Genomic DNA, 21833 nt, shown 5'->3' on the forward strand with positions numbered 1-21833 from the left:
ACTGTTTCAAAGAACTGAATTTGTAAATGATGCAACTTTCCCTGTTTCTCAATGGGGCGCTTGTGAGGCGCTAACAGTGAGGTTGGTTCCCTGGTTTGTTTTAGTTGGGGCTGCCATTGAGGCCCTGCTGTAGGGAGCCAGGGAGCCTTGTTCTTTATGAACTGGTAGAACAGTTGTAGCTCTATCTATCCTTGGCATAAATAGGAGTTAAATAGAAGAGCAGAAAGCCTTCTTCCTTCATCTAACCGGCAAACATAACCAGCATCCTTCGTTATAAGCCTGCCATTGAGTCTTGCTAAATTAATTAGAAGATTTCTGAGAAGGAAAAATGTTCTTGCCTACATTTTTTTCATGGGGTTACTATTTTCCCCTGCACAGAAAAAAAATATCTGACTGTTGAAAACAACTGGCATCAAAAATAAATTGACCAAGAAAGTTTCACCTGACACCAGTTTGTTTTCCTGCCACCATGACCCCAGCCTGATAGCCGGTCCAGAGCATGCTGTAGGTAGCCTCAACGCGCCTTTGACACAAGATGGCCACCAAGAATGCCATGTGTAAATAACTTCAGGTTTGCTTGCAACTGGTTTCTTTGAGTTTGTATTGAAGAAGGTTCGCCATTCCTTTGAGCGTTTGTTTACTTATTTATTGAGGTCAGCAAAGTGAAGAGTAATTACAGGTTTTAGACTAACAACAGGCGTCTGATGTATGAGAGCTCCAGAGTGTGAAATTGAAAAGCTAAGTGGCTTCATGCTATTGTTTGCTTGATAAAAACTGCTACGATAAGGATGACTCTTGAAGATTTTTTATTTCATCATAGCCATTTAAATTTTATTTAAGGGAGGCTTTCCATAATGTTCTGACCATGGGAGCTAGTCCAAAAGTTTACAACAGCAAGTCTTGATGACACAAATCTGGTATGAATTTTGGGACACGCTACTTAGCAGTCTCATGGCTTTTTCTAAAAAAGTTATTATGGCAGGTGACTTTGTGTCAGTGTAGTGCCTTTTGAATAGATAGTGATAAACAACTCCTGTAATTTTCAGAGGCTTTGTATGAGTTGGTCTTCCAGGTGTTTGTATAGATATTAACCTTGGAAGTCAGACTCACCTTTCTGGAGTTGTCTTTGAAATTCAGAAATATGTGTGTTCTGCTGAGCAGATTTGATTTGGGTCACACCAAATCTCCCAGGTAAAATAGTGCTAGCCACCACTCTTGCCTGTGATGACGAAAGAGGAAACTTTCTGAAACAAAGGTTCAGCGAAATTGTGCAGAACAGTACAACTGATTGGTGTGCAGTTGAAAGGAGATGTGTTGTAACTGAAGATAAAGTTGGTGCTGTACAATTCCAGGTCCTGTTGGCAGCAAACGCTAACGGCTGGAGATCTGCATGCTAATGAACCTATGAAAGATAGGGAGAAGGTGGCTGTGGTGCTCCTGCCAAAGTGCTAATTCTTACCTTGGTCATGAAGATCAAGTATCTTGTTCAGATTTAAAAATCAGTTTCTCTTACGCTTACAGTAAAAGGTTGAAGAATGTGGTCATAACTAGTCAATTAAAACAGCATTCTTTAGTGTTTTCCTGGCTTTATGCTAAGACCCAGGAAATGCTCTCTGCTAGCAGAGAGGCCAGCAGTGCAGGAGCAGCATTCATCAGTCTTTGTTAGAGCAGTGAGCTGCCTTGATGAACAGTTCATTAACCAGGAGAAGCAGAATCGGTCTTTTAATACATTTGCTATAGCAGTTAGGCTCTGACAGCAAGCAAAAAATTCAGGAGGCTAGTCTGAGAGCTAAAACCTTGCTGCTGGTCTGAAACTAATCTTTCCCTCTCCTTCCACAGGCCTTTGGGTAGCAGCATTCATTAAAATGCTTCTATAAGCTGTCATTTAAGAGTACTGTATATGTAGGATCTCATGGTTGTTGAGCAGATAATTCAAACGTAATAAATGGGACAATAACATACTTAAGAAGAAACCTGTTCTAACTCTTCTAGGCATCTCTCAAGATTCCCTGTGGTATTAATTGTTTCATTGTAAAATGCATAAGATTGAGGTAACAGTTAAAACAAATAACTGGAGGCATCTGGCAGCGTGTGGATCCCTGGCACGCCGTGTGTGCATTGGAATGGGGCAGACGTGTTTCCAGCAGTTCAGGCACGCTCGTCGGTAGCTTCAGAAGGCTAAAATTCACTATGAACAAATCAAAGTCTGTAGGTTTTTTTTCCCCTGGGGTGCTGGGAGGGGAGGGGGAATGGGCCAGATGAATCCATACTCGCTATAGCTGCAGAACTAAGAGCTTGGTTTCTAGCAGGAGTAAAACCTGAGCCATTGCAGGATCCACCTCAGGACTCAGAATGGATTTACGCTGCAGCATCACACGGGGATCATTTGTTACTCCCCTCCTTCCACCCTCCCTTCCCCACTTCTGTTAGCAAAAGATGAGGTTGGAGCAGGGGAGAGTTACTGCTTCAGCCAAACATTTGAGACTTCATGTAAAGCAGCCAGTAGTTGAGGCTTTGGTGCTCTTGTCTAGAGCCTGATCTCTTGTTCATCCAAGTCCTCCCGGAAATGAGAAACATAAGCTGCAGGTATGTTTGTGCATGTATGCAGAGCGCTGTGTTTCTGGAGCGCTTGGAACACAGAGGCCTCTGAAACCCTGCACTCTTCCTTAAAATGGCTGCCAGATGTGTTGGCTCTACTGAATTCCCTGGAGCCTGACACCAGAAATGCTGAGGTTATTACCAGTTTGGTTCTTGCTGTGTTCTTCCTTCAGTCTTCCAGGCACAGTGTTGCAAGACTGAGTGTGACCCTGGATGGCTGCAGTACCTGCGGAGGCTTTCTGTTGGCACGCTGGCGTGCTCGGGGCAAGGCTCGCCGGGACTCTGTTTAAACAAAGGAAGCATGTTTGTTTTTACAGCTCAAGCTTGGGAGCCTGGGCTGGGATCCTATGCCATTTCCCCGTGCTAGGAGTGAGACTCTTAAGGAAGACAGCCTCTCCCTTTGCTGCAAAGCACAGCTCTGACTGGCCAACAAATACGCATCTTATCCTCTCTTGGCTTGTCAGTGCTGGAGACTTCTTAAAGCTTAACTTGGATTTGCTTTGATATTTGTTTGTAGGAGCAATAAACAGTATAGAGACTCCTGAAGTGAACCATAGTCTGGCTGCCCGTGCTCGCATGGCTTCTTGGGACAGTCTTTTAAGCTCCTTGCTAGTGTGGCCACACTAGTGCTTGATCCCCTTGTAACTCAGTCAGTCCCAGCTGGATCCCTTGTAACCCATTTCCCAGGCAGTGGCAAATGGAGCTTCCAGGTCCTGCAATAGTGCATCTATCTGTTGGGTGTTCAGCACAAGAGAGCAGATTTGCTATACAGCTGTCTCTAGTATCAGTAGGCTGAACTTTTAAAAGTGTATCTTAAAGCCATGCTGCATGGTAGCTGGCTGTTTTTCTGACAGCACATAAACTTTTCCTGCAAGTCAGCAGTTTGCTGAAATAACAAATATTAGTGATAAAGAGGTGTTGGAAAGTACTTGAGGTAGTAGTAGGATCTGTAAGGAAAGTAATCTAACATATGCTTCTCTGCCTTTAACTGAGGAAAAGCGTTTCTCAAAATAGTCCTCCTACTCCTTCATCTAATTTGCTTTGGTTTATTTCTAGCATCAAAATGAGAATGTAATTTCAATGTGATGCAGTTCTTTATAGTAGTAAGTGCAGATCCATATGAGTAGGATGTATCTTGTGCTTCATAGCCAAGGCAAGCTGTATATGGTGACACTTTTAAGAGTATTTGGGTTGTCTTAAGATAGAAAGTAGTTTCAACCATTAAGTGAGCCCAGGGATGGAGTACATGGGAAGCAGTAGGTAGACTTCATGGCAGCTTATTCAGTTGGACTCGCACGGCAAATTCAAGGGATGGAAACGCCTAGATATATGACTCTGCTTGCTGCCTGGGAATCTGTGTAGTCTTACATGGAGTAATCAAGTTATTTAAGGAGGCATTGGTGTTCTGGGGGAGGTATATGTGTTGCACATAAGTGAATCTTCTATTTATCTTCACTATTCAATTCTAAGACTGTCTTCTGAAACTGTGGAGCATGCTGCATCATGGAGATGAGACGAGTGTCACGGAATACTAGCTTCTTAAAGGTCTCTTGCTAAGTGGATGTATGGGGGACCGAAACCAGGGAGCATCACCGTTTTGTTTTCTTTTGTTTTTTAAAAAAAAAAGGCAGTGTCTGGGAGCAGAACCTGCAGAGCTACCCTGACTTGGGCTGCGTGTACGTGAGAAGAGGCATTCCAGAAATAACAGTAAAGCCTTGCTTTGTATTTCTCTTGTAGCAACCCTCCGCTCAGTGAGGAAATGCTGCCGCCGGGGGAGTGGATGTGTCACCGCTGCACTGTACGCCGCAAGGTAAAGCCTCTCGTAACAGACATGATCCCTGCCCTTGCCACTATCCATTTGAAATGTGAACCCTGTGTTTTATACCTTCCTCTCCCCTTACTGTGTACGCGTATACCACCAGAGTTCCTCTTTGTGTTCCTAGTTGTGAAGGGCTTTGTTAGGAGCAGGCTTAAAGAAAACCAGGAGGTCTTGATGAGACCCTCCTGGTATTTTTAACCTTGCTACTAGGAACCAAACCTGAGGTATCTGATACATTTTTGTCAAGCTGTGCCTTTTAAACTTTTTCCTTCACCGCACTTCTGGAAAGGAGGGAGAGCTGTGGCACAGGGGGAATGGCTCCCATGCTTGAGGAGGTGAGCTGTCTGTAGGCAAAACAGGAGTCATTTTAATGCAGCTTTGGCATCAGGGCTGTGATTCTGGTTAGCGTGTGTTTTTTAGAAGTGTGACTTCACAGCAGTTGCACGTCAGCAGAGGGTGAAATCACAGTGAGTTATGATTTCCTGGGCTGTTGAACAGGATGGGGAGGAGATGATTGGGCAAGATTGTGGCTTGTCTTTTTTTTTTTCCCTTGATGCTTTTTCTCCAGGAAGCTGTCTTGCACAGTGTAAACATCTTATTGCTGTGACTACGCAAGACTGTGTAGCAGAGGGTTTAGAAACTGCACCAAACTATCTAGCAACTGTTCCCTTGAAGTGACACCCAAAACAGATTGGAACAAAACTATGTACTCAGCCTTTTGTTCCTGTAGTGATTGCCTTGTTATGTTTCCAGGGTAGTGTTCAGCCATCTGCCAACAGTAAAAATGAAGGTTGAAAATTAAAAAAAAAAAAAAGTAGAGAGAGAACTAAAAAATCCCCTACTTTTCTATATTAAAAATTGCCTGATAACACTTTGCTCCTTTTGCAGGCCATTTTAGTGGTCGAGTAGATGGGTTCATCCGTATTGGTGATGCTGTCAAGCACTGGAGCAGTGCACAGTTGCCCGTACTAGGCCATGCAGTGTCCTCTCCTGTTGCAAAATGGATCTTGTGGTGATTGCAATGTATTGTTTTCCTCTGCTGCAGTTCCCCCTGCCCAACTTGTTCAAGATTCCTGTAGTCAAGAGATAGCAGTGTTGTTTGTATATTGTGCTTGTATTCTTAAGCTCACCTCGTTCCATAATGGGTTTGGATGCACTGCCAGGGTTAACAGACTGCATCAACAATGAATGGTCTACTGTGGAGTTTCTCAGTGTTGGGTAGCGAAGTAAACAGAGTTGTCTGTTTTGTCAAGTATTTAGGACTAGATGCTGTGGAACGTCCTGATCTGGACTCAAATATGGCTATCCCGAAAGGAGAGAGACATGCTAATTTTCTTCCCCCCGCTTGGTTCTCTTCAGCTGTTTTGTCATCTGTATGTTAGCGGCAATCAAATTGGTTTTGCTAGGTCAAGGCTTTAATGACTTCACAGGGGAAGTTGTAGTAAGTGGCTCAAGCCTTTTCAGATGCTGTTTGTCTTCGATTGCATATTTGTCAAGGTTGATGTGCTTTGTTTGTGGCCTCCATGATAAGCCTGCCTATTCATGTCGTGCAGAAGCGAGAACAGAAGAAAGAGCTGGGGCAGGTAAATGGATTGGTGGACAAATCTGGGAAAAGGACCACCTCCCCCACCAGTGACGCAGACCTGTTGGACAGGTCTAGCAGCAGCATCAGGGCTAATGCGCATGCCAGGATCTTGGAAAGGAGAGCAAGCCGGCCTGGCACTCCCACATCCAATGCCAGCACCGAGACCCCCAACTCAGAGCAGAATGATGTCGATGAGGACATAATTGACGTGGATGATGACTCTGCCATTGCAGAAATGGACTGTGGGCAGCCCCAGCTGAAGCGACCCTTTGAGCTTCTTATTGCTGCTGCCATGGAAAGGAACCCAACGCAGTTCCAGTTGCCGAATGAACTGACCTGCACCACAGCACTTCCAGGTGAGCGATGGCTTGTCTAGTATTGGTGAAGATGTCCGCAGTTGCATCTCACTGCCATCTTGCCTTTTTTCCCCTCCTTGGTAGTTGTGGCTCCAGTGATGCTCACTGGTGAAAGCAGAGGGTACAGAACTACCCCTGGTCCTCCTTCAGCTGTCCAGCACTGGGTGGCCTCTTTTGCATGTGAGCTGTGGGGACACTACACCTCCATGAGCACTTGTGGTAGAGGCTTGCTGTTTTCACCTTAGTCTAGATCATCGATGTGCAGAAAAAAATTCAAATTGTTAAAATACTTGATTTATGATATATAATCCAGTAACAAAGTAATGACTTCATGTATAGAATGTCACTGAAATGATTAAGTATAACATATACCTGCCTTTAAAGATAGTCTCAGTCACTTAAGGCTAGATTTAGTCGTTGATAAAGGTTCCTTAAGCAGCTCTTTTTGCCTTTCTTTTTGCCTCCGCCTGAGATGATAATGCGTATCTACCAGAAAGCAAATCTCTGCTATGTGGGTAACCCAAAGCCTTTTAAAATTTACTTTCAGGTACTAGTAAGAGGAGGAGAAAGGAAGAAACCACAGGAAAGAATGTCAAGAAAGCACAACACGAGTTAGACCACAATGGTTTGGTTCCCTTGCCAGTGAAAGTCTGCTTCACATGCAACAGGTACTTGATTCTTCCAGGAAAGTTGTTCGCTGTAGCTGTGCCCTTCACAGGAGCAAAGTTACTGCTGGAAAAAAGTAGATGACCTGTTCCCACTCTCCTTCATTACTTGCTTACAATCCTCTAAACAAATGGGGGCATAATCATCTTTGCTAAATAACAGATGTTTAACCATGGCAAGTGTAGGTGTGGCTTCTGCAGCCCTGCATGGCTGTAAAGGGTTTTAAAATGTAGCCTGAAGAGAGTGAGCCATCTTGTCTCTGGTGTTTTTCTACTACAAAAAATACTGAAGTGATAGTGGTTTGTGAAACGGAGATATTTGTTTATGGTTCGTGAAAGAAATATGTGAGGAGGTGACCTTTTGGAAATAGAAATCTACTGAGAGAGATAAAAGCCCAAGGCAAATAGGAGTATTGTGCTGAAATAGTAAATCTGAGAACTAGTACAAAATACTGCTGTTTTTTGTAACCGCATAAGAAACGCACAGATAAATCCCCATTCAAAATGTCGGTGAAAATGAAAAACTATTCCAGGAACTCAGAGAGTTTCTGGAAATAGGCTGGAGACTCAGGTGGGCTTTTGCGGAGAACAGCTGATGACTTTGTTGCAGAGTGAAGACTTCTTTAAAGCATGGGGTATCAGGTGTAGTAGCTTTCTGTTCTGAGAACATCTTGTTGAAGTAAATGTCCCAACTTCACACAAGATTCACCTGTGGAAAATTGTAGTAACCTAAATCTGAGATTTCCTTTTGGTCTCTGAATTTTGCTGTAAACAAAGCCACTCAGATCTAATGCACAAGGTTGACTTGAAAAGTTGCTTATATGAATCTGACAGGTGCTTACAGCTTTCCAGCAACGTCATCTCTTCCTGCCGGAAGACCTCTCTTGCACCAAGAAATGCTCATGTGCATGGGCAAGTCCTTTTGCCTTGAATGGGTCTTGCAGAAGGTCCATATAGATCAAGTTACAAATCAGAAGCCTAATTTTAGATGCAAGTAATGTAATGTAGGGGAATTGGTGGGGAAAGATAAGCTGAAGTGGTTAGCTGAGCTTGCCTGCGTGTTCAGTTTATATTCTGTATGGGAAATAAGATATGGCACTCTCTTTGCAGGAGTTGCAGAGTGGCACCTCTAATTCAGTGTGATTACTGCCCACTCCTGTTCCACATGGATTGTCTGGAGCCACCGCTTACTGCCATGCCTCTGGGTAGATGGATGTGCCCAAATCACATAGAACATGTGGTGGTAAGCAGGACTATGATTGCAGTATGGTAACCGGATGCTGGAGTGGAACCTGGCAGGTCCATTAAAGGACAAAGTACAACAAATGTAGAACAGCTTCAGAGCTCTTATTGCTCTCCAAAGGAATATGATGCTGCTATCTGCAATAAAATTTAAAGATGGGGGAACTCCTTCCTGTAACTGAAGCTGACAGCTCAGATTGTGGCTCACTGACAGCTTGTCTAGTTTTCGGACTGGACTCCTTAAGATCTAGATGAGCTTCCAGAACTGTGATACAAAGCAGCACAGTGCTACAAATGGGGGAAGTAATTCTTTGCATGCTTAACCCAAAAAACTTTCATTCCAAGAGGGAGTTTTCATTTGTGGAAAAGCAGTGTACTTGAAACAGGGGGCTGAAACAAAGGGCTTGTGCCCAGACAAACTGCTGCTGAGAGCATTGATGCTGCTTAGTAGGCCTCTAAATGCTTTTGTATTCATCTCCAGCAATGTGTCCTTTAACAGAAATGGTTAGTGCTGCAGGAAACAAATAGTCTAAAGCTGAGCTGATGCTGTACTGCCAGTGCTACGAGGCGTTGTGAAAGTCTTAGGGTACATTAGAGTGACCTGCAGATCCCTAACTCCTGTGGCATTATCTGATCACCCAGCTGAACCAGAAGAACTTGACCCTGAGTAATCGGTGCCGAGTATTTGACCGGTTCCAGGACACCATATCTCAGCACGTTGTCAAAGTGGATTTCTTAAACCGAATCCATAAGAAACATCCTCCGAATCGCAGAGTTCTTCAGTCAGTAAAGAGAAAAGGTTTGAAGGTATGTGTAAACAAGTAGGTGTTGGTGAAAATCCCTGTGTACGTGTTCTGGTTTGGAAGGGAAACCAGCATGCCCCGTAGGGATAGCCTTTTGGGGCAGGAGGAAGAGGGTGGGGTCTGAGTGAATGTATTGGTGAGAGGTCTGGAAGTCAGCAGTTACTTTTCACTACGTGTAGGATTTAAGAAGCTCTTTTTCCACCAACCGTACGGCTCAGCTATTAGAAATAAGCCTTTAAATCTACCACACGCATAGAAAGTACAAAACACAATCTCCTGAAGATGGCCCTACAGGCAGAATTGGGGCTGCTGCATTTTCTGTGTTAAATGCTGAAGAGTATTTGCTGCCAGAATGTCTGAAAAGTGCCATACAGGTTTCCCTTCTTACTTGGCCTTTATTGCATGACTTATTCTATGCTGTAGCCACCACGTTGTGCTGACCTAAGGGAATAAAACCTATTAATTTCAGTGTGGCTGCATCAATTTAAAGTACTCAGTCCTTGAAACTTCTAATGTATTGTCTGCAGGGTTCCTTTGGGTCAGATAGCAGCAAACACGAAGCGTAGTGCTGGTTAGGCACTTTGTTTAACTAGTCATTCTTGAGTAATTGTTCTCATGTGTGATCTTCTTTCTCTACAATGTAGGTTCCTGATGCTATAAAGTCCCAATACCGGCTTCCACCCCCGTTACTTGCGCCTGCAGCAATTAGAGATGGCGAGCTGATCTGTAACGGGATCCCTGAGGAACCCTTGCAGAAGCACCTTTTGAACACTGAGCACTTAGCCAGCCAGACAGAACAACAGGAGGTAAATGAAGTCAAATGCTTGGACGCTGCCTGTAGTTGTTTTGGTACAAAGATCCTCTTCCATTTCAGCCATGATCAGGGCAGTTGTCTAGGAAACCAGTCTCAAAATCATGTCTGAAGGTGATAGCTTGTTTTGTCTCTGACACCCTTGCCCATTAAAACTTCATTTTTAGCTCTCCAGGTGAAATGTAAAAGTCCTCATTTGACACTTCAGGGAAGTAGTGAAATAGCCTTCTGGTCTTCAGAGTGGAGTTAGGGGCTTTTGGTCTAGATGTCATTTTTATTTCCTGGCTGAGGGGAAATACTTTTCAATTTGGTTATGTAAGACTGCTCTGACACGTTTATTTGTATGTTAAAATCCTGGGTTTGGGATGCTTTTTCTTGATTTAAAAGTCCAATTCAATAAGCAATATCAGATGAGTGTTTAAATCTTGTATGAAACTTGCAAGATTCCACAACGTGAAGGCACGTTGCTTTGCAATCAGTGGTGCAGTTAAGTCCTTCTGTTAGCTTAGGTGGGGTTCTTCTATGTGGCAGGTGCATATTCACCATGGAGCTTAAAACTTCAAATTAAGCTTTTGGTCATCCTCTACCTTGTGTAAAAGGAAAGGTGCTCTCCACCCCAGATTTGGCAGGTGACTCCCTATAGTGTGAGGTAGATCAGCATTTCTTTTCCAGCGTGCTGCAAAGTTGGAGGACTGTGTTTGGAGGGAAGCCTGTATTAGTGAAAGATGTGTATGTTACTAGCTAAAGAGTTGCAACGCTTAACAAGTGAAGAGAAGGAAGAGTTTGGGGGTGAGGAAGTGCATCTGCTGCCTTCTCCCTCCTTTAATCTCAGCTCCTCTGTGTGCTGTCCCCAGCGTGGAGATAAACAGTACTTGATTTTGGTACATCTGGACAAAGCTGCCTCCTGCTTCTAGATGAGCATAGAGCAGATGCTGTAGTTCCAGGCTGCGTCAGAGCAGTTAGCAGCACAGTGAGGCAGCTGAATTTCTTCAGGCTGGGTGAACGAGGAAGTAACTGTTGAGGTTTGGAGCGCTGTCTGCCTGTGGAGCTAACCTGCACTTTTTTCTTCTTCCCAGTGGCTCTGTAGTGTTGTTGCGCTCCAGTGCAGCATATTGAAACATTTATCTGCTAAGCAGATGACTTCGCTTTGGGACTCTGAACAAACAGAGAAGGCTGATATTAAGCCTGTTATTGTGGCAGACGGCTCACTCACCAACCCTTACCAGGCAGCTGACAAGGCACCCACACCTTCCCTCTATTCCATGTCATCCTGCACCTCAGGGATTACCACCCAGAATTCCTTGAGCTCCTCGCAATCCCAGCAGACTTTGTCACAGGAAGATGTCAACTGCAGCTCTTGTATAGATAAATCCAAGAAGGTGTCTTCTTGCGGGACTTCGAATGGGCCGACAGCCTCTGACATTAAAGTAAATGGTCCTCATTTCTATGGTGTTTCATCCGAATCTTCAGCACAGTTGACTGACTCCCAGAGACTGATCGGATCTGGTAACACAATACCTGTTTTGTCTCATCGGCAAACGTGGCCTCAGCCCCTCACACCCCCAGCGACTTGTGGACTTCTGAATCACACCATTGGAACCATTGTCAAAACGGAGAACGTAGCAGGACCGGTTTCTTGTGCACAAAGGGGTTCTGCGCCAGTCACAAGTATGCCTACGTCCATATCGAGCTCCTGTGCCAGCCTGGAGACCACCAGCACTTTGCAAAGAAAGAATGTGCAGACACAGATAGGACCACCGCTGACGGCAGACCTGCGATCTATGTGCTCCCCTCTGACCGCGACGAGAGCTCTCACCCCTCCACAGGCTGCAGGAGATGGGATCTCTGCTGTTGGGTCCACAAACAGATTCTGTTCACCAGCACCACCTTCAGGTATGTGCCGAACAGCTGATCTTGGCCCCCGGGGCTCAGGAAGTGTGAGGCTAAATGTTACACTGAACCCCAAGGCTCTAGCAGCGTGCCCTCCTTTAACGGGGAACTGGGCTTTCTGTGGAGAGCAGGAGAAGTTTTTCAGGTCTCCTCTGTCTTAGGTCCCTTCATGGGAGCCGCGGGATGTATTTTTGCTGGCAGCGTATACCTGAGAGGGGAACTCTGTCCTGAGAAGCAGGATAGTAGATCAGTTTACTTCTGGAAAGCAACAGTAGTTTTAAATCAGTTGGCTGCTATCTCGCTGTTGAAACAACTGGCTGCTTTAAAGTGACGAACTTGTTTTAAAGCACTAGTTTGATTGCAAGGTAGTCCTCCTCACAAGAGCTGTCTGGCATCTGATCCTATCATCTCTGTACACAGTAACTGTTCTGGTGATGGTTGTGTCCCCTAGTACAGATGTGTTTGAAGTCTTCAGCTACGCAGCCTTGATGTTAGAGAAGTGTGGACTTCGGAAGCTGTAGTCTGTTTAGTATCTGCTAGTCTGTTAATACAGGGTAGTTACGGACTTGGAGATACTGTTCTACCCAAAAACCTTGCTCTTAAAGTGTAAAAACATCATCAAAGATGTTGATAGCTGTTGATAGATGTTGAAGTCGGAGTAATTGCCCATAACTCAAATTTTGCTAGAATAAGCTTTCACTTAAAACATTCTCCTTCTCTTTCCTTGCCCCACACCAGCTCAACACTCAAACCCTTTGTGCAGGTTGGGTTGAAGCAGTCGCTGAAAAGCAAGCAATAGAGCTGTCTGTCCCTTGTCTTGCAGTTCCTAGCTGCTCAGTGGCAGGCTTACGTGGAGTGGCTCAGATCTGGTGATTGCAAGCAACAGAGGCAACGTTTTTTTTATTAATTCTTTCTTAAATTCCTTAATGAGTAACTTCTGAGCTTTACCTGGTGTTTGGAAGCAGTCCCCAGAGTTCTTGGCCTCCTTATTGCTGAATGAACTTGGTTACTCTGAGGCTGCTAGTTTGACTGTGCCCTGCTTAGAAATGCAAGACTGGGAGAAGTTTTGGTAGAGGAAATTAGACCATACTATGGAAAATTTCTTGCTTGTGGTTTGAAGAGCACTGCAAACCCTACATAATTTTGCAGTTAATTAAGATGCTAAGTAATTGCTTTTGGTGCAAAGCTTGCATTCTACAAAATGCAGATTAAAATGTCATATTGGCACAGCATCTCTTGGGAAAGGTGTAATATTTAGAATTTCCATCTAACATGATGCATATATATATTTATAACAAATCTTAAATTATGGTATGCAAATTTTGTTGCAGAGTACAAAAATAAAAATAATTTCTGACCTTTTATTATTTTTGCCATAAATTTCAGGTTTATAGTAGTTCTACTTTGTAGCAAACCAAGTCAAGAAGATCTGGTATCAACAACACATTAAAGGGATTTTTTTTCCTGGCATTTGCCATTACCTCTTTCAGCTGCATGGTCACTGCCAAGGCAGTGGGATTTTATTTTGTAAACAATAAAATCTGCTTATGACTGTCACGTTCTTACTGGAACAGTGAAGTACACCCCAGAGTTGGTAATCGTGCAGAAATAAAAATGGGGCATTTGTACTTTCTATGCATACTCAGACATAGACAAGCTAGCTGGCAAATGTCTCTAGGTTTAGTAAGCTCTTCAAGCTCCTGGGGACTTGAGCTCATCTTTCTAGTCTCTGCAGGACATCGCTTACAGGCTGCTGGTGCTTCAAACGGGGAGTGGGAGCTTAAATATATAGGTCCAGAATTCCTCCGACAACTGGAGGCGAGAGGCGGAAGCCGGCAGCTGGCTCTGTTGGAGGCACACACTCGTCCTTCTGTGAGCAGAAGAAACTTAACGGCCTCTAATTCAGGCCTTTTTCAAAGCATGACTATGAGCAAAATTAGTCATTGTGAGCAGCTTGGAAATGAAGTGCAGCCTGAGGGTTGGGTGCGTGTCTCAAACATCACAGTGACATGTTTTCTCTGCACCATCTTTCTCTGTAGATGGTAAGGTCAGTCCCAGCACCTTATCCATAGGAAGCGCTTTAACTCTACCCTCATCACTCAGTTCAAACTCTGCAGCTATGTTGGACCTCACCAGTTCCCTGAAGGCATTTATGGATGGCGGTGAGTATTTAGTTCATTATCAGTCTCTACTAGCCCTGTGTGTTTGCTTCCCTAGAGCATTCGGTCTCTGCTTCAGGAAAAGTTCCAGAGATAAAGGGTTGCAGTCAGGTGAGGGCCCAGCTGGGTATACATTACCTTAAATATGTCACATGCTTCCCTACTTGTAGTGTTGCCAAGGCAGCAAGGACAATGAAGTGTGTCTGCCTGAAGCTTTTCTGGGGAACGATCACAAAGCTATTGCACAGGCTGCTTTCCAGGTGGAATGCACATGCAGAAACCTGCAGCCCTGCCATGTTGTGGTGCTAGCTGCAATCCAGAGCTGTTCCCGACAGGCGTAAAGTCCAGCAACAATAGATCTTGTAGTCGAGCAATCACCTGAGTGTTGATGCTCTAATGGGTCAGTTAATTTTCTGATTTATTTCTGCTTCTGTCAGTCTTCTCCTAGACTGGCCCATTTTTTATTTTCCTTTTGTTGTACTTGGCAAGAAATGCCAAACCTTAGTGGAGTGACTTCAGGAGGAGGAGATTGCTGAACAGCAATCATCAGTAGCATAGCGAGGCAGTTGCCAGAGATGACTTCCACCTCTGAAGAACAGCCTTTCTGGCATTACTAGTGTGACCCCGTTTTCTTTGGTGAACCCTGACTACTCAGCCTGCCCAGACTACCTCTCTGCTATCGGGAAAGGCTGTTAATAGCTCTGCTTCTTCTGCTTGCCATTTTAACTGTTGTTGATGTAGAGAAAGCTCTTGGAAGAAGAGGTTAGCCAGCCTGCTTGCTGCCAGAAAGCAGACCTCTGTCGGGCTTTACAAATAAAAATACTTCAAAGCTATCAGCAACAGATCTGCTTTAAAGCTCGTTAATAATATTGTCTGAATTGCCCTGTTTGATTTAATTGACCCCGCTACAAAAGCGTATGACTCAAACGAGCCTGTAGCAGCTCCAGAGGTGGTTACAGCTTTCCTCTGTAATGTAGGGTTAGACTTTCTAGCTCGATAATGAAGCTTCACAAAAAGGACCCAACCTGCTGCCCAGAGGCGCAAGATGTCCACCTCTACAGACCTGTTGATTCTGAGCCAAAACAGCAGATTTTCAACTTGTCGGTCCTTGTTCCCCATAACGTCTGCTTGCTGCCTGAATTGTAGCTCTCTGGCCATTGCTGGCACTCTCCTCGCACGCTGGTCGCAGGAGATGATACGAAGTAGTAGGTCACCTCTATGTAAGATTCTTGATACTGCACAGTTTGTCAAGTCTTTGCTGTTGAAGCAAATGGCAAGTTTGAAAGTGGGACAGTTAAATCTACTGCAGTTCAGATTGCACCCTTTCCATGAATAACTTACTAATTGCGTTTTGTTTATTAACAGACATTGAGATAAATATGCTGGATGAGCAGCTGATCAAGTTTCTGGCCTTGCAGAGAATACATCAGCTCTTTCCTTCCAAAGCTCAGTCTCTAGCGAGCAGCGTCAGTTCCCATCAGCAGTCTCCTGTGGGAAACCACATTGAAGGTAAGAGCAGCCCTAGAATAGTTGGTTTATGTTGAGTCATAGCTTTTTGGCACTCCCTTGCCTATTTGTTGAAGGAGATCTCCCTCCTCTTCTGGTATCTGTTTGATGCTGCCTTTCATATTCTTTCCTCTCATCCCCTACTCTGGATATCCACTGGCCAGAAACACCTTCAAGTCCCTCTACTTAATTATTTACAAATTATGGCTGTGGAAATAGCTTCAGTAACTTCCCCTCTTCTGCTGGAAATCCTTGTGTATTGTGTTTTATTCATCTTCATCTCAGAATTAGCAAGAGATGGGAAGGTTCCCCCCCTCCCCCTTTTTTTTTTTTTTGGGGGGGGGGGGGTGTTTGTTCTCACCTTTGAGATGGGCAAGAGAAATATGTGAATTCCTGCTCGCTCTTTCTGGAGAAGTTACTTGTGAGCCAAGCACACAAACAGGAGCAACTGGCGCACAGAATATATGTGTGATGTTGTCATTGCCCATTCAGAATAATGTCACTGTTAAGCTGAAACAATAAATGCAAATAATGGAAAACAACTTGCACTTCTGTTGGAAATCTCCAGATTCCCGAGTTCAGCATTGGCTTTGTTTATGGTCACTGGTATCGGCATGCTAACACCTAAAGCTGCAGGGCAAACGAGGCTTCGTGTTCCTCTGCATGCAGCCAGTCAATTTAATCTGCTTTCGAGCACTAACTGGACAGCCTTGTAGACAGTTGTCTACTCCCCCTCTGCTAGGCCTGGGTATAAATAGCCGAGATAAGATCTTTGGAAGTCTGCTAGCAGTCAGTAACTTTCTTCTGAAACTGTGCTTGCCTGCTCGCTTGCTGCTGTAGCATCACAGCATTCTCTAAAGGCTTTGTCAATCTTCTTTTGACAGTGCTGTAGGACACAGCACCAGGCTGTGATATGAGCTGTGTTCCTGTGCTGCTGCTAACAGATGAGTTCTGGAAATTCTTCAGCAGTCTGCCTTTCAAAAAGCAGATTGATGCTGTCTTAACCCGTCACCCTTTTTGGGCAGGAATGATGCATCCAGCTGACTCTTTAGCATTGCTGATGAAATATTAGATCCAAAGCCTTTAGTGAGCCCCGTTGAGCCAGCGGAGCCAGACAGCTGAAAAGACTTGTGCAGGGCAGCTGGGCAGAGGTGGGAACCTGCACATTTCAGCTGCATTGAGTGCTGCACGTCCAGTGATGCCGCTCAGTGTGGCCAATGTTCTTGATGTAGGTGACTGCAAACAATCTCTTGTAATCCTCACATTCTGTTCTTTGATTTCACACTCGGTGTAAAACTGTTATGCAGGTGTAGTATCAGGAGGGGCCTAAACTTTGCTTAGGAGGGGCTTATCCCCGAAAGACAGCTGCTGAAATTGTGGCTAGGCCTGTGTGCTCCACAGTTTGATATCTGTTCCACAGGAGATGATTTTTTTTTTTTTTTTTTTGGTCCGATTCATGTGGGCATCTGAGAATGTGTGATTTGAACTTGGCTGCCAGGGAGCTGCTCTGGAGGCTCAGCCCTGGAGCTGCCATTGCCGAGTGTGCCGTGGGGACCAACCTGAGGGTGAAGGGAGTCCACTCGGTAAATCGTCCTGTCCTGGGAGCCAGGTTGGTCCCTGGACAAGCCCTGTTCAATCCATGTGCTTTTCCTGCAGCTTCACTAGAAGTGAAATCGCAGCTGTGAGTTGGTGACATTCACCAGCACCAATTTTTTTTTAAAGTGGCACTTTGACAGCAAGACTCCGATTACCCAAAGTGGAAGAGATTAAGAAAGAAGCTGGTGGTAGGAGGCTTCTGTTTTCCTCAGTGTGGCTCCATTGTGCACACTCGCTATGAACGTTCCCCCAGTTCCATGGCTTGTGTGGGTTACTGGAGGGAGCAGCTTTCCCTGATGACTGGCAAAAAGATGTTTAATGCACAAACATTCCTAGAGGGTTAGGAATTGGAGTTTAGGCCAAAGCTGACTGCATCCTCCTTAGGATTTGTGCTTTCTGCAGAGTCTAGCGCTGGGGGCACTGGGGTCAAGCAGTCTTTGTAGCTTATAACATTGTGCAAGTAATTTCTTTTTCTCTTGCAGCGCAAAGAAAGGAAGTGCAAGCCCGGGCGGTCTTTTATCCTCTGATGGGCTTAGGGGGTGCAGTCAATATGTGCTATCGAACCCTCTACATTGGGACAGGTGAGTAGCTTTTTCCTGCACTGGCTTTCAGATTCGGGGTGGTTCTTTCTGACTCTCCCTCAGTATTTGCCAAGTGGGTGTCAAAGAAAATAGACCCATTGTGGCTGCCTGTACTGGGATTCTTTGCCACCAAGAAACGTGGAAATTCCCCGTCCACTTGAATCTTTGTGGGGTTGTGCCTTTGTAAGCTGGCTGGTACCAAAATGGGCAGAATGGTTGTCTTGGAGATTCATGCCTAACTGATGGGAGAGAAGAGTTACAGTTTGCTTGTGGGTTTAATTTCTCTCTGCTTAGATTCTTCTGGTGCTCTGGATAGACCCAGTATCTGCAAAATGCTCTTCAACCTTCATGGAGCTGCTAGCTGTCCCTTCCCCCACCGAAACTTTGTTCGGTGGCTTATCGCAGCATTATTCATGCAGTCCTGGGAGCCCGGACAAAGGCAGCTGCTCCCCTGTTGTTTTGCTAATTGAAGTTTAATTCTGTCTGTTGTTCTCTGCTGCCTGACAGTTTTTTTTCTGAAATGAACTGAGCCTGTTTTGTCCTCCCCGTTGACAGGAGCTGATATGGATGTGTGCCTTACAAGCTATGGTCACTGTAACTATGTGTCTGGCAAACATGCCTGCATATTCTATGATGAGGTGAGTTGCGTGAGTGTTTTTGGGTTTTGGTTTGGGGTTTTTTCTAATTTTTATTATTTGGCATGCATGGCAGTGTGAGCTGGAGATGCAGGCAGCAGGTTGCCTTTGTGTGGTGCTCCTTTGTGGACTACAAAGTAAGAGCCAGGGCTGTGAATGGTTTCACTCCAGTGAAGGCTGCGTCAGCGTTTTCTGTCAAACCCTTTTCTGAAGCACAGAGCTCTGCCAGCATGATTTCTCTGAGCTAGCTGCCTGCGGACAAAGACTGACCACAAGTAAGCGCTGTCACTGCTGGTGTCTAGGGAACGATACTTTTTGATACAGCTGCGTTGTTAATAAAAGCCGAACTTCATGTGTCAACATCAAACCTCACCTGGAACAAACCAGGCAACTGCGCCAAGTCTCTTGCTTTCAGGTGTGATGGTGGTGCAAAGTGTTGGTGCCCATCTGCAGTACTCTGTATAAATTATTTCTTTAACTAAAATTTCAGTTAAGCTCTCTCCATAAACAGAGGTCTACAGTAGCTGCTTAACTACAGTCCAGAGATTAGTTTGTTCTTGAAGTAAATAGACTGGCGGGTCTGCCAATAAAAGCACCACTGGAGATGTCTCTTAGCATGGCAACAGTCTTTGAAGCAAGATAGTCTTTTATATTGCTATTTGTCAGCCAGCCTCTGAGCAGGATTCAGGATTAACCCGCAGCCAGCTTTAGCCATTTCTCCAGTGCACTACAAGCTACAGAACATACTCGGTAATGGGATCCAGACCTTAAATCTGTGTTGAAGCATCTCCTCACAGTGGTCAATCCTAAATCAGGCTCTAGGCACTGAAATTCTTCCATACTCCAGCAGGCCGCCTATGGCTGTGGTCGCTCTGGAGGGAGAATTCCCCCTCCTTGGCTCTGTCTGCTGCTGCTGGCCACTGGCAGCTCATGCTTGGCCTCTGTCTCTGCAGTCTAGCAGGTTACTTGGAAATTTACTCCCCTGTGCATGGAGAGTTTTTGTAACTTGATTAAAGCTCAGTAGTCCCTGGGGTACAAGGTCTTCAGCCCTCAGATGATTCCTGTGAGCTAACCTGAAATCTCCTCCACTCCGCCAACATCCTCTGCAAAGCTCAGTTGAGTGTGGTGCTGCTGTGTAATGCTTGTCACGGTAACGTCTCCTGGCACTTCAGCGTCTGCAAAAGGCCTCTAAATCCCAGGCTGTCCCTATCTTGTGGCTGCTGCAGCACACTGGCATCCCTCTTGCTATCTTGTGGCTGCTTTCCAAAGCATGCTTTTTCCTGCTAGGCACAGGTCTTGGGCTAAGTTTGTGTCTAGTGTGCCTGTTAAAATGGCGTGCTCGCTTTGTGAGAATCAGCTTGAATCCCTATTTACAAAAGATCCGTCAGTCTAAGTGCAGTAGGTAAAACCCACTTCAAAGCTGCTTTGGCCCCTCTTCCCTGCCGGGAAGCTTCCTGGGAAGCAGCTCTTGCTGGAAAGCTGGCTGGTCTGTGAGCACGAGCCATGCATGAGGTTCAGGTTGGTGGTCTCTGAAGCTGAAGGATATTTACCTGGTCTTATTTATCAACAGCTGTAGGGAGAGAGGGGTTGTGTTTCAGTGCTCCAGAGATGTATACAGGAATTGAGACATTAAGTCAGAAGCCCTTCTGACTTGATGTCTCGATTCCCCTCCTCTTCCCTTTTTTCAGAATACGAAACATTACGAGCTGTTGAACTACAGTGAGCATGGGACGACCGTGGACAACGTTCTGTATTCGTGTGACTTCTCGGAGAAGATGACGCCCACTCCTCCCAGCAGTATTGTTGCCAAAGTGCAGAGTGTGATAAGTGAGTGTCCCTACAGCGCCAGCCCCGCGCAACCCCGCAGGGAGCTCTTAGAGGGGGACAGGAGTGGGTGCAGGAGTGTGTCTGTGCTACAGACATCACATCCCCGCGTGGCTTACTCCTGCTCTCGACCTGATTGGCTTCCTCTTTTTTGGCTGCCAAAATAGATGTGTAAATGCCTCTACCTCTCTGGGGCTGTGGGGGAGACTCCTGTGTCCCTTGTATCAGCCCCTCACTGCAGATGACTGAAATGCCTCGTGGCTGGAGGATGTTTTCCCCCGAGGCACCCCATTAGTAGCCCCCTGATGAAAACAAGCTGCCACCGACCTGCCTGAATCTTACATGGGTTTTTGGTTGGTTGTTTTTTTTCTCTTTTCCAGAACGACATAAAAGCAGAAAACAAGAAGAGGAGCCGCATGAAGAAGCCGCTGTGATGAACTCACAGGCACAAGGGCAGCATCGGAAACCCTGTAACTGCAAAGCCAGCAGCTCCAGCTTAATAGGAGGCAGCGGGGCTGGCTGGGAGGGGACAGCCCTGCTGCACCACGGCAGTTACATCAAGCTGGGCTGCCTGCAGTTTGTTTTCAGCATTACCGAATTTGCGACCAAACAGCCCAAGGGGGACACTGCCTTAGTACAAGACATGGACTTGGAGGAGAAGCTTTCTCTGAAACCCCACCAGGTGCCCGTGCTGCGGTCCAACTCCGTTCCCTAGGAATTTTAGGAAGAGAGCTTTGGAGTAAGGAAAACGCCCTCAGACTCTTGCAATGCAAAAATGTACAAACCGAGGTGGGATTTTCTATGTCGGCCCGGAGACTGTTCACACGCCGTTTGCATGAAATGAAGAACGTTTAACTTTTTTTAATTTTTCTTTTTTGCTCAAGTTTTAGGGGCATTTGCACATATATTTGTACTATACATTTCATTTTAAAAGGAAAACTGCAGCGAGAGCAGGACGTGTCAGAGCGAGGGGCGACCGCTGTCTGACTCGAGGACTCTCTCTGACAGATAGTTCCCATGCAGTTGTAAAATAATCAGAAACTTGTTCTATTTTGTGCCAGTGACAATAGTTTTATATTAAAAGAGAAATACAGTTTTCATACAGCAAATCTATACAATATCATTGTTTTATTTAATGTAAAGAAGCGCTCTTCTTCCCACAGTTATTTTTCCCATCCCTCCCTGCTATGGTTGCACTACAAGTAGCTACTGTGTATTATGGGCAGTGAGAAATGAGTTCTTTTCCTGGTGTCCATCCTATTTTTTATTTCAAATAAGGAAAAGTGTTGGATTCTGTGTAAATACATCAGTGATGGCATTTTTTCAATGTTTTAAAGCTGTGTACAGTGCTACATGTGGTATGACGTTCCTCAAATTGTCTATTGTAGCAGATCGTTTGTCGTAACCTGTCTGTCTCTTTTGTTTATATGCCACCTCCCCGCAGCAGAACAGCTAGTTCCACTGTACATAGTAATTGTAACGTTTTAGACTTTACAGAAACTTTCCTGTATTCTGTATATAAAAAAAAAATACTTCACATTCTGTTTTCTGACTGTCTGTCTTAAACTCTTGTCACCACAACCTGCAGCAACGTTTGACGGTGGAAGAGGAGCCTGATCTGCGGGCAGGGGCTGTGCGGGGATGGAGGGAGCCTGCGGGCTGGGGCTGGTGGTCCAAGAGGGATGAGGATGGGGGGCTGGAAGGTCCTGGAACGGTTTGGGTGGGGAGGGACCTTTGGAGGTCATCTAGGCCACACACACACA

General features: G+C 45.3%; 1 protein-coding gene across 1 annotated transcript; it reads left to right on the top strand.

Moving 5' to 3' along the window:
* Positions 1–4334: 4334 nt before the first annotated feature.
* On the top strand, positions 4335–21620 carry PHF12 (PHD finger protein 12). The gene is made up of 13 exons (XM_010281655.1): positions 4335–4408; positions 5971–6358; positions 6906–7026; positions 8134–8266; positions 8908–9072; positions 9713–9874; positions 10956–11772; positions 13809–13931; positions 15294–15437; positions 17513–17611; positions 18167–18249; positions 19935–20073; positions 20451–21620. The coding sequence occupies exons 1-13, from the start codon at positions 4358–4360 to the stop codon at positions 20783–20785; spliced, it is 2760 nt and encodes a 919-aa protein (XP_010279957.1). The 5' UTR covers positions 4335–4357; the 3' UTR covers positions 20786–21620.
* The last annotated feature ends 213 nt before the right edge of the window (positions 21621–21833 follow it).

This window comes from Phaethon lepturus, unplaced genomic scaffold, assembly GCF_000687285.1.
Source record: "Phaethon lepturus isolate BGI_N335 unplaced genomic scaffold, ASM68728v1 scaffold36912, whole genome shotgun sequence".
In the NCBI taxonomy this organism is placed as follows: domain Eukaryota; kingdom Metazoa; phylum Chordata; class Aves; order Phaethontiformes; family Phaethontidae; genus Phaethon; species Phaethon lepturus.

Bases quoted from the DNA above. Each gene is read 5' to 3' on its own strand.
- PHF12 (XM_010281655.1), top strand. From the start codon at position 4,358: ATGCTGCCGCCGGGGGAGTGGATGTGTCACCGCTGCACTGTACGCCGC. The intron at 4,409-5,970 runs GTAAAGCCTCTC...CATGTCGTGCAG, and splicing joins GCTGCACTGTACGCCGCAAG to AAGCGAGAACAGAAGAAAGA. The intron at 13,932-15,293 runs GTGAGTATTTAG...GTTTATTAACAG, and splicing joins GAAGGCATTTATGGATGGCG to ACATTGAGATAAATATGCTG.